General features: G+C 39.1%; 1 protein-coding gene across 1 annotated transcript; it reads right to left on the reverse strand.

The window, feature by feature from the left end:
- Positions 1–1,153: 1,153 nt before the first annotated feature.
- ccr6a (chemokine (C-C motif) receptor 6a) lies at positions 1,154–9,784 on the reverse strand. The gene is made up of 2 exons (XM_064339757.1): positions 8,880–9,784; positions 1,154–3,663 (listed from the first exon to the last, which is right to left on the reverse strand). Exon 2 carries the CDS (start codon positions 3,625–3,627, stop codon positions 2,494–2,496), a length of 1,134 nt encoding a protein of 377 aa, XP_064195827.1. The 5' UTR covers positions 3,628–3,663; positions 8,880–9,784; the 3' UTR covers positions 1,154–2,493.
- Positions 9,785–13,247: the final 3,463 nt, after the last annotated feature.

Raw genomic sequence — 13,247 nt, forward strand, 5'->3', positions numbered from 1 at the left:
AAGCAGCTTGAGTTTAAAACAATAACTAGGACCTTTCTTCTGTCTGTTTCCAAGTCAAATAGTGTTTGTAACAAAATGTCTTCTTGGGATTTTTATGATAAGGTATGATAATATTTGTGATGAGACAGTAGAACTGATCAGGATCTAGACAAAGATAGACAGATGCTGGTATGCAGTGAGCCACATCCTTCAGGAGAGGAAATATTGTGTATGTTATTGTCTGATAAGCTAGCACTGACTCAAAGATAACAAAACCGGAAAGAAGTGAGGAACTGAAGACAACCAACAGACACAAATTATTTATTATTTATTATTCCTAAACACTGACCCTAGATCACCTGAATCCATTTTTTCAACTTTTGTTTGGTTAAGCACATCGAGTTTAGGGTTCTGGCTGAGTAATCGTATCGTGGATTAAGATCCAGAGACGCGATTTATAAAACTGAAAAAAAAAACCCCACTCTTTAGCGATATGAAACAATGCCAATGCCGAAACCAAACCCACAGCACGTTCACTCAGGTGGAACTTTTGATGTCTCGGAATTGATTTGAATCAAAATGATAAGGTGTGTCGTTTGTACCAACATGCAGAAATGTGTATAAGTTGTTTTTTCTTTTCTTTTCTTTTTTTTTACTGTGATTTTCCATGGCAGTGGGCCTTTGAGGAAGGCTGGAGAAGTGAGCTACAGGGCTTTCAGGGTAAAGAATTAGCTTTAAAAAACGTTGAAACCCTAGTGGTTATTGGTACGGCCCGGGGACGGCAGTATAGCAAATATTAAGAGCAGTGAAACAGCACCCACATTTGACCTTACATTTGACATTTTACGGCCTTTAGCAGATGCTTTTACATTATTATTTTAGCACACAATCCATTTATACAGCTGGACATTTATTGAAGCATTTCAGGTTAATTAGTTAAGGACACAATAACAGTGTCCTGTCTAAGAACCTAGTTGTGGACAGGATGCATGCATATTTGAATGCACACACATCTGTACAGTGAACTACTGTATATTTCCATTAGTAGATCAGTCTTTACCGTATTTGCCATTTTAATTTGTACTTTATTTTAAATATCAAATCGATCAAACTATTTTTTTTACACTTTTATAGACTGTAATTGGGTGTAAAATGAAGACAAGATGTTTAAACAAAATTTTAAAAGTAACATTTATTCACCAGAAAAAATATACAAGCATATCAAATTTATAATCTGTGATTAGCCTGAATACAGCAAATGATAAAATACATCAATATATTTAATTAAGTTATATTTTTAAGAGGCAAAATGTCCTATATACAATTAAGTTATGCAAATAAATCCAAATACTGTATAATATCAACACATTTTTACACAGTTTGTCTGGCATGTTTAACTCAAACATCTAAGCCATGAATGCATCTGAATATGAATGACTGGTAATGTTTATGCCAATTAAAAAAATGATAAATTATGTTTAACTGTAAAGTGGCAAAAATATATTTTTGTCAATGATAAAGCCCATTACATTATTATTATATACACATTTATTAAAGCTAACAAGTGTATATGAATGAATTAAAAATCCTTTTTCAAACTACGCAGAACATTGTGAAATATGATATTGTCATTTCATGCTTTCTCATAAACAACCCTTAATTGACTCTATCTGCATCCAAACTGACATGAATAGTTTTCACAGAATGCATACTTTTTGAAGATACACTGTTAATATTCATATGCGCAGCCTAATAATGTAAACACCTATTTTTATATTCTGCACACAACAATACAAATGCCAAGAACATGATACATATAGTAAAGCCTGCTTTACAACACAGCACACCCACTATTCAGGCAAATTACTACTGATACAGCTGGTGAAGATGACTCCAAATTAATATGGAACATAGGCCTATATGTACATTGTCATTTATGCTCTTAGGTATTTTTCATTATGTTTAGTTTTTCAAACTACATATACATGTATGAAGGCTTGTCCTTTGTCAATGTTCTTTTAAACTTTTGCACCTTGCAAGAGATAATATGCAGACATGCCCACGTTTCCAAGTCTCAAGTGCACATAATTCATTGCAAAGGCATTGATATGTGATCTCCTTGGTGAAATTCTTGAAAGGATAATGGGGGCCAACTTGCAGAATTTTAAAAAATCGTATAACTTACAAAAATCAAACAATCTCTAACCTATTTATTTAAATTCCACAATAAAAATTAGGTCACCATATGGATTGACCGAAGTGCAGTAAATTTTTCCTTCATGTCATTTAAATTTTTCCCTTACAAACAGTTTGGCAGCGCAATTTCTCCTTGTGAATAAAATAGCATAAACTCACATTTAATTGTGAGTCAGAATTAAGGACAAATGTTGGTTAAATCCTGCCCAAAGAGTGGAATAAACTTAACATGTCTTCAAGTAAATGAATGGCCAAATTTGTGAGAATACCTATTAATGACACAACGGTTCTACAGTTATGTTCAGTTAGGGACGTACTTCACATGGTAAAAGAGGATGCGTTTTCATTAACGGAACCTTCCGTGGACTTCCTGGAAACATAGAATTCAGACGTGACTCGAGACGATCGCCTGGAAGAGATGTACCTCTTTCCGATGCACCACAGGTCTTCCAGGATCTTGCGGAAGTGGTTCCTGAACTTGACCCCGATGAAGGCGTACAGCACGGGGTTGAGGCAGCTGTGCAGGTACGCCACGGTCTCCGTGATGGTCAAAGTCATCGCTATGGCGTCCTCGTGGCTGCACTCCCGTAGCTCGAACAGGACCACGGTGTAGTACAGGAGGGCCACGTTGTAAGGCAGGTGACAGACGATGAAGACCACCACCACGGCCATGACGACGCGCACGGCCTTGTGCCTCTCGAAGTTGCGGGTGCGTAGGAGCGTGACAACGATGCTGGAGTAACAGAACCCCATCACCAACAGGGGGAGCAAGAAGCCCACGGACACTTGCAAGCTGGGGACCAGGACCTTCATCAGCTGTGCCGTTTCGTTCCCCTGAAACCTGAAGTAGCACACTCTCCGGTCGACCGAGGTGTCCTCGTCAGCAGCGATCTCCGTGAGGTTGCGACTGTGGTCAAAGTACTGGGGACTGTCACCGTAGGCCTCGTAGTAAACCAAGGTGGGGATCGACAAGCCGAGGGCTAGCACCCAGACGGCGAAGCAGATGACCCGGCTGTAGACCAGGGCTCGCGAGCGGATCCTGAAAGACCTCCGGGCCATCACTATGGCGATGTAGCGGTCGGCGCTGATGCACGCCAGCAGCAACATCCCGCTGTAAAGGTTGACGCTGTAAATGCCGCGCAGAAGTTTGCAAGCCCACGTGCCCATGGACCAGTTGTACTGGTCATTGTAGATTATCAACGGGAGGGCCACTACGAAAATCACGTCAGAAAAGGCCACGTTGAGCAGGTAAACGTCCGTCATAGACTTGGCCCTCTTGTAAAAGGCATATGTGATGATCACCAGGACGTTTCCCAGCAGACCTAAGACGCAAATGGCAGAATGCACAAACGGTCTAACAACCTCTTCCAATTTTCGGTTATTCGCTGTTTCACATGGCTCTTCAAAGTAGTCATATGAATAATTTTCCTGGTATTCACTGTTGTTTTCCATTTCATAAAGCAAATACTCCCTTTTTGCATGGAACAGCTGTGGGGAAAAAGAAACGTACATTACGTAAGTACACGTTTTGGGGTGGCATTTAATGAGGCTCTAATCCTCCTCATGAGTGAGTGAATGGTGTAGAACTGGTTAACATTCTGCAAGGGAGTTCAATCCCTCACAACTACAACAACCAGGAAGTCTGAGTTTTCACAAATGTAAAGCAGTTGTAACCAACTTTATTTGCTTATTTTCGAAATGGAGGAACGGTCAAAATATTTTCACAACACTGCCGCCGTTCAAAAGGTTGGTCGCTGGCACTTTAACATTTGCTCCATGACACAATGAAAATGGCAAAGTTTGAAACGGCACCGTTACCTTCTCTCCCAATAGCCTCTTTCAAATGGAGTATGGTTTCAAATCATCAACAATTTCAGAAAATGAAACTGATTTGACATTTAATGATGGTTTTTATCACAGCTTGTGGAAGGTTTATTGTGGTGAAGGAGGCAGCCTGCTGGATACATTGTTGTGAAAGTGAGCAGGCACCTTTTCTCGCCATCATTCTTTCATCTGCGAAGCCTCGTTTGATTAAACTGGCCTACTTTCTTTAGCTTTTAATGAGCAATCCTTCAGCAGTGAAACCTGTACTCTTGATTTATCTTCTGGTGCAGAACATTCTTGCTCATCTCTCTTTGTTAGGCATAAACACGATACCTGCCGCTCAGTTTATCGTTTGTGAAGTTGACACACACAGACACCACTGAAAACACGGCGGTTTAACAAAAATTACCATAAGGGGAGCAACCACAGACATTTACTCACCAAACCATGTACTTATTTTATTCATAGGATCGTGATAATAACGCAGTACAATCTTTCTTCAGTATGCACGGAATTTGCGTGCACTGCACAATACATTGTAATGACATGACACCAAATGATAATGCTGAATAACTATGACTACTTTTATGTCCATGTATTAAGTGGGTGATCTGTGCAGTAGAATGCAACAAAAACCACTACAAAAATAGTTTACAGAACTGCCATTGCCAAAATAGACCCAACATTTGTTTTCTAGGCTTACAGATCTGGGGGGAACAGGTGTTCTTTACATTAGTGAAGTTTCTGTCCAACTGTCACTTTTTATGAAACCGATTTTTCAGTTGCCAAAATGTTAACTCATTTTGTATAAAACGGCCTGGATCACAGTTTCATCTTAACTTCAGAGAAGATATTTGCTGGGAACTTTGCCATGCATTGATGAGATGCCGTGATCTTCACACCTCGTATGTTATAGAGTGACCCATTTTCATCTGCAAAAGCACAGTTGTGCGGTTGAGGCAGGTGAATGATGCTTTTTTAAATGTGAAGTTTCGAGGTGCATAGATTGTTATCATATTAGAGAGACCACACGTACATCCTGCACTGTGCGCTGAGTGCCGCTACAGCATCTTGGCCTTCATGCAGACATAGGTACGAGGTCCCTCTCCCAGCCGGTCCCACTAGAATATGTATCCATTTATTAACTGCGAAAGCTAGAGCGTGGAATTCTATGGTGTGTAGCTGCAGAATCCTTAAACGGTTGTTTTTCACACAGATTTTTCATTGTCGCAACCTCTCAGTCTTGGTGTGCAGACAAGCACATGCACTTCTATTGTTACGCTGTTGTTCATTTGAGCTTGCACAGTCAATGTGATGGAGGAGCACTCTTAATGTGTAGCTTGTATAGGCAGACTGCAGATGCCCAAGCTACCAGTTTTATTAAGGATATTATATTATATTATATTATATTATATTATACTATATTATATTATATATGAAAACAAAATAAATTGAAAATTGCATAAAGAAAATGGCTTTACATCAGAGCTGCCCAACCCTATTCCTGGACATCTACTGTTCTGTTGGTTTTCACTTCTACCCAAACAAAGCACACATTATTCAATAGCTAGTGATGTCATTGCACTGCTTATCAGTTGAAACAGGTGCGGCAAATTAGGGTTGAAATGAAAACCTACAAGATGGTAGATCTCCAGGAAGAGGGTTTGGCTGTCCTGCTTTACATGGAAAATATTTTCTGCAAGATAATGAAAGCATGTACACTATTAGCAATATGAAATATATCATAAAATGAACCTTAAAATGATATGTAATATGTGACAGACTGGGGCTCAACTGAAAAACAGCACAGGACATGAGGAGATTGAGATTACTTTTGTGCCACAAAACTGGAAATCAGAGTTCTTCTTGCCACCGTACCATGATATCTTTAAGATTTCCTGAAATGTGCTCTGATTGAAACACCACTGGTCAAAGTTTCAGTCCAATAATGTGTTTCAATACTAGTAATGTTGTCAAGTGACTCTTAAAACAGGAAGTGTGGAAAATTGGCACACTGGCATCATTGGGCAGGAGTGGTGTGGGTACAAAATTGGATTATATACAGTGTAATATATTGTGAATAATCTGGGCAATTAGTTCTGGATTTTTTTTACTATAAAGAACCTCAATAAGACATAAGAGTTTTGGGTACAGTGTTTGAACTGTGAAATGAAAGTGGGATAAGCTGCTCTGAAGGAATTCTTTCAAATGTTTTTTGTGGTAAATTCTTTGTTAAATGGACTATTCCATAATGTTTGGAGGATCAGGGCCAGCATTATAAACATATGTCTATTTACCATGTATACAAATTATGCTATTTCAGCACTGTACAACTACCCTGGTTACATGCGCATACCTCAAAGAACACAGAATCTGCTTTCACTTTATAGAAAAATGCATTTTTGCTTCCTTCTTGGAAGGGTGTTTCTTGGAAGGAAACTTTTGTTAAAGCAACGGAGCCAAGGTACTACAGTACTTTAAAATAATAGTTTTGTGTTTTAGTAGAAGAAAAGGTAAAATTATTATTATTATTATTATTATTATTATTATCCATCCATCCATTATCTATACCCGCTTATCCTGGGCAGGTTCGCGGGGGGTGCTGGAGCATATCCCATCGTGCATTAGCCTGCCTGCATGCCTTTGGACTGTGGGAGGAAACCCACGTGGACACGGGGAGAACATGCAAAATCCATACAGAAAGGCCTAGGCCAGATTTGAACCACTGTGCTGCCCTTATTCTTATTCTAATTGCATGCAGTATTAGGGGATTTTCAGAACATAATTTTGTGCGTTTAAGCACCAAAAGCATAAAATCCATGAAGTTCAAGATGTTTAAATTGTTTCAGTAGCAGGGGATATCTTTAAGAGTCTTACCACCTGTATGTGTTTGTTTTTAACAATATTTTCACATATTCCACTTTTTTTTTTTTTTTTTTACAGTTCACAGGATGCACAGACATGCGTGTCTTGCCTTCCTGTTGAGCCTATTCTGTTGCAGCGAGCTTTGGTTTTTACTGTTATATGCTTTTGTTGATATAAGTATCAGTATATCAGTTAAAACCATAGCTTGTATCAGTAAACAACAGAGAAATGCAGCTGAGTTGCATTTCCATTCTGTTCCAGCATGTGTGGCAGAAGCTTTGGAGTCCGAAACTGTTCCTCATACCTCTCTTGAGAGAAGGTGACCTTTCCCCATTTGCAGAAGTAATGCTATTGTAAATAACTCGAGGAAGTACATTTATTATAGCTACAATCATTATAATATACTACAGTTTACTTAAAATGATCAAATTAGAGCTCCCCAGGTATGCCACTGAAGTATTTTTCATTTTAAAAAGCTAGTTTTGTTAAAATATGTTTATTTGGTATATCATGTATGAAGTGCCACCATGATATATACTGTATAAATATATCACCCCCCCCCACCACCCAAAAAACAAACAACAACAAACAAATCTATTGTTTTTGTGGGACGTAGAACAACAGACCATTGTACAGCCGAACATACTCTTTTGGGAAGTGAGAGGTAGGGAGAACTAAAAGTACAAAACAAACACCAATGACCTAATAGAATAATAGCATAAAATGTCATTATAAAAAAGGGAAAATAATATTGAATTTTAAACTACAGTACTGCAGTGTTAAGTTTGTTGGTCTTGCCTTCTGCAATCCAAATTATGGATTTTCACGTTGTAGACTGGTAAATGTGGTATTTAAAACAGAGGAACATACTGTTTTTAGAGAAGTCCAGAGTCAAATTTTGCTTAAACAGCTATTTATTTGCAGTCACATCGGGAAAAAATGAATAAAGTGCTTGGTGAATTCAAAATGGGGAAAGAGTGTTAAGTTCAAAAATCCAATTACAAAGAGAAGCCTTTCGGATTTTTCTTTCTCCATGGAATGAATGAAGAATTGGCTTTTCTTGCTTTCTTTAGAATAACCCTCGTTATGCATCGTCTTTGCTCAACATATGTGGTTTATTTGTACGTAAAGGTAACCAGCATTTCATTCATGTTGTGGTAAACACTTTACTTTGGTTTTCTTTGGTGTGAAGGAATGATCTCTTGCAGCTTTCTGCAATTGTTAGGGGTATGCATGTGTCAATTGCTTCATTAATGAACCGAATTAATTGAGTACCAACTGGTCGCTGTGACTAATTTGTGAACTGGCATGTTCCTTTGAAAAAAGCACTTGCAACTTGCGCAACTGAACGCTGACATGTTTGCGGCTCTTTTTAATATACTGAGCACTTTATTCTTTTTTCCCCTGTGTGATTATGCAAATAAATATGTTTGTAAAGTGCATGTAAGTCAATTTCTATGCATATTTTAAATATGGTGTTTGCTCATTGATTACAGGCATGCAATCCTCCAGGTTTGCACCAGTACATTTTTTTCAGAACAGCAGAAAGGCTCTTAACAATTTACAGCTTGCACAGACACATTAATAATAATAATAATAACAATAACAATAATAATAATAATAATAATAATAATAATAACAAAATGTATTTATCAAGCACCTTTCTTTCCCTGACGCAGTGTGCTTAGCAGTCAGTTAAAACACAACACAGGTTTGAAGTACACAGCAGCAGTCTCAGAGCCAGCTGCACATTAAACATCAGAACAGTATGAAAATAATCAGACTATTTACAGTATTTTGCAGTTTGAGCATGTGATGTAATTGTTGAATGCCAATAAAACATGGTTCAGAAAATGCCTTTCTCTCAACAGATTTTCCTTTGCTTTACACATTCATTTTCCACCTTTACAAATGTCTATTTCCCACTGCATTGGGACTAGATTATGAACTGAGTTCAGAAGAAAGCCGTGTACTGCACTAACCATTCTGTTATTTACTGTATAAATAAAACTTACCAGTGTCCAGTGGTTTAAGGTTTTGCTTCCAGACTCTCAGGCTGCCTGGTTGAAGACAGCTGCTGAGGAAACACCGTTCTCTGTAGCCCCTCAGCGCTAGGTCTGCACTGAGATCTTAACCTTGGAATAAAAATGCCCGTTTGTAACGTGGAAGCTGCAGGATAACAATCTGGTCTGGCCACGGGGAGGGAATGTCTTCAAAGCAGGGCTGTTCCGTGCACTTGCAGGCGTTTGTGTGCTTGTATGCGTGTGCGCACATAAGTTTTTTTTTTTATCTGTTGCCCCTCCTCCAGCATATTTCTCTGCTGATTTTTTTTTTCTCTTGATGAAATCTCTCTTTATTCTCAACCTGAGTGATGCCACTGCCTACACACACCCAAACAGACTCCAAAGTTTTTATTTGATTTGATTCTAATATTTGCTAAGCTTGTCATACAAAAGGAATGCTTGAAGGTATGTTGTGTGAGGTACAGAATGCCTGGTTTTTACAGGTGTTCTGACAGGTGTGCTGATTGTAGAGGAGAGAGGTTGAGTGTGATTGGCTCAGCACAGAGTGTGACGCTGTGGGGTGGTGGTCTATTAGCCCCCTATATGCTAACATGCCATGCCTAGTTTCTAACATGCTTAGAAGAACCTGAGCATGTTAGAAACGGGTGCAGACTTCTAGAATCATTAATCATTGTTATTATTAATCGGTATCGTCAGACTAACTATCTGGGGATAGGGGCATACAAAACACAATGGTCAAATCTCCTATATACTCATACAAACATCTGTAACCAGGCACTCAGAATGTCAAACAAAATGTCAAACATATATGTGGACGCACGCACACACTCACACACACAAGGAGTGTGACGAAAGACAACCATACAAGAAGACAAACCACACTAAGGAAGTCCTCTATGTGAGGGTTCAACTCTCACGTGCAATTCTGCGTGTGAGGCAAAAAAAAAAAAAAAAAGTCATACATACTGCAGTATACAAATACATACCACAGCTTTACGCATTGCTAAAATTTTATTTGAGCAGGGGCATCTTCATTTGTCTCGCTACGTGAGGTTATGCGAGCTCACCCGGAGCTCACCTCTCACATGCCACACGTGTCTGTGTGAAATGATGAGGTGTGAAGCCTCCTGAGGGTCAATGGTGGTTACACACAGACTGCTTTGAGGGATTCTACTCTACGCTTTTACATGTCGCACAAACAGAAAGACTAGAATGGTTTCACTCATTAAAAGCTGAAGTCGAGTAAAACTGTTGCTTTCATTCTGTATAAGGCATCTTCTAAACATAATACAGTTCATCGACTAACATGTTCAAACCATAGTGGGCAATTTATTTTCAAAGCCATAACATGAAAATGTAATATTGTTGGAGATATCTAGAACCCATTCAGTAACCACAGAAAACCGGTCAAGTATATTCCTACCCAGATATAGCCATGACTTGTGCTTCATACTCCTGGAGTCTTCATGAATTCTTCTAGAAAGTATAGACATAAGGTAGACTACCACCTTAAAAAAAAACCAAAAACAATAAAAAATAAAAAACTAGGTTTAGAGATCATTTGCTTTCATACCGTGACTGTACAAAAGAGGCAAAAGTATGGAGTTAAAGTTGCTATAGCCATTGACAATGTGTTTGTCACAGAGATACATGGATGAGGAGGTTCTTCTACAGTTACATGATAATCTCATAAACTGAATAGAAAGTCTTCTGTAACTAAACTACTATCCTAGTTCAGCCTGAATCGGTACTTACTGTAATGTCAAGGCCTCAAAACAAATTCTCTTTTACGGCAGTGATTTTCAAACTTGGTCCTGGGGATCCCTGTGTATGCTGGTTTTTGTTCCAACCACAATGGAAATCCCATAGGTTTAACAAGCAGTTCATTTGTCCTAATTACATCCAGTTATGTACCTTCTTAACTCACATTATGTGAGAAATACTATCAAGATAAATCACATCACACGTCTAGATCACTATATAGCATATGGTAACTAATCAATAAGACTAGATATCAACTGGCTCTGAATTGCTTTGATAATTGTTCCTCACAATGCAGGATTGACTTATTTTCTTTGTCTCTGAATTCATTATCAACCAAATGGGTAGTTTTTGTGGCCACAAGTATCCACAAGTTTACCAATTAGGAGCATGTTGATTTGCTTTGGTCCTCAATTTGATCAGGTTTTTAAAAATTACCTCTCTTCCTGTAATCATTTGCAATATACAGTCGCACATTGCGAACATGTAATCATTTTCAGTATAGGACAATGTGAATGTGGGACTTATTCTTTAAGGGATAGCTAGCTATTTCTGACATAATATGGTTTATACGGGAACAATGAAAACAAATTAACATGAAAAAAATGTAAAACTATGTGATTGCAATTGTGGTTGGAACAAAAACCAGCATACACACGGGTCCCCCGGCCCAAGTCTGAAGAACACTGCTTCACGAGACTTAAGACGCACACGCACAGTAAAATGTCCAGCGTTAAATCAACTCTTACGGAGCACACACGGTTCCTGTTGGACCCGTACGTATGATAGACCTGAATTAACACAGGACTTTATTTTGTGCGCTAGCTGCCAATCGGCAGATGCACAGACAGTGATTCCACCAGGAGAGTGGAATTTCCAGAACAATTCCCACACAAACACGTGTCGAAAAATGAGCTACGTGCCATAATTGATGTTTTTTGAGCATTTTCTCGCTCGCGACAGGGAACGAGACGAGTTCGTCCTGAAATGAGTAAGCCGTACACATCAAGAGAAAGAGAGAGAGAGAGAGAGAGAGAGAGAGAGTGACACTCAGAGGGAGCTCCCCCTCCTCATGAATCCCAGCACAGCAAAGACGCAGCAAAGGCAAGACCATTACGGGTACGTTTAACATAACCAGCCCAAAGGACCTGCCATTGCTTTTCCACATCGTTGGCGGCGAAGAAGAAGAAAAAAAAAAAACCACATGCCACTACTGTGAGCAAACTACGGTAAACTCCTACAGCACCGTGGTTTTCGCATTACTCAGAAAAACGATTCTCGTTTTCAAAACATCAAAAAACCTGAGATTGTCAGAGATGAGACAACATTAGTAAACGAATTCAACATTAGAGACAGAATTGGTATCTGGTACCTGATTTAGTGACTAGTACCGCTGACTGGTATTAGTATCAAACACAGTAAAGTGACAGACAGGAACTTTCGTATTTTTGCGAGTCTGTGGCAATATCAGTAAATGTGGTTAACAAATGGCAGCACCGGCTTTCTATGACATCTAATGGAGCGATCTTACTATTGACACTGAAAGGTGTCCTCTTAAGATATAAGCAACAATCGTCCTCTTGCACCTACTATGGCACAATTTTACAGTGTATGTTGTATATTCATGTGCGAACAACTAACACAGTTTAAACCAATAACATCTCCTCAGCCTACAAAGGGATATTTTAAAATCTGGCCCATGACATCAGCGCTACTGCTGGTTTTCTCTTCTGTCCGACAGTCCACAGTCCGGTAATGGCACTCACTGGCCACAGATTACACTCAGCTGGCGCAGCAGGTTTGAATCAGTCCCTAATTAGAGAGGAGGAACGACAAGCAGCAGCTCTAATGGCCCCGAGGGTCAGATCTGAGCATCCCTGGCCTAAATTTAATGTAATGCCCTTCTCTAAGTTGTCCGAGATAAAAAAAAAACTAAAACAAAATGTCCGAAAATGTAAATGTAACAGGGGTGGAAGGGGGAACAGAAGGCAACACAATGCCACAGTTTGCACATCATTTCTCTGCTGTTCAATTATATGGATTACAAATGTTTTAAAATGGTGTTCCAAAGCTAATGAAGAACCTGTCAACCACGCTAGACAGGTTCTTCACGAGCCTATCCTACAAATGGTGGAACACCCCCATTTGGATTCTATATTGCCAAATGCAGTGCATGATCTGAAAGCCGATACAAGGAAGCTGGGAACATGAGGCTCTGTTAGTACGCTTGTGCTCCAGTTCCCCCTCAAATCAGGTGAATATATTCTTTGCCTTAATACTAAATATTATTTTCAGTTATTTTAAATTCTGCAATAGTCAAATTAGGTTACTATGTAAAAAATAATTGTGGGGGTATGACATTACTATCAAAATATTTTTCTGCATAGACGCACATTTGTGGATGCAATTGGCAGTGATTACTAGCCACCAGTGACAACTGTGGACTAAAAGTTCCGGGTACTTTTGGTGGAAACGCGGCTTAAGGTTAATGGCTTCACGTGAAAGTATTTTATTTTTATTTAGAACATTCCGTGGAATTCCAAGGCAGAGCGATCCCCATATTTTTTTTCAAAATGCCTTTTCAAGGGCAGTGGTGTA

This window comes from Anguilla rostrata, chromosome 6 (genome assembly GCF_018555375.3).
Source record: "Anguilla rostrata isolate EN2019 chromosome 6, ASM1855537v3, whole genome shotgun sequence".
Classification (NCBI taxonomy): Eukaryota; Metazoa; Chordata; class Actinopteri; order Anguilliformes; family Anguillidae; genus Anguilla; species Anguilla rostrata.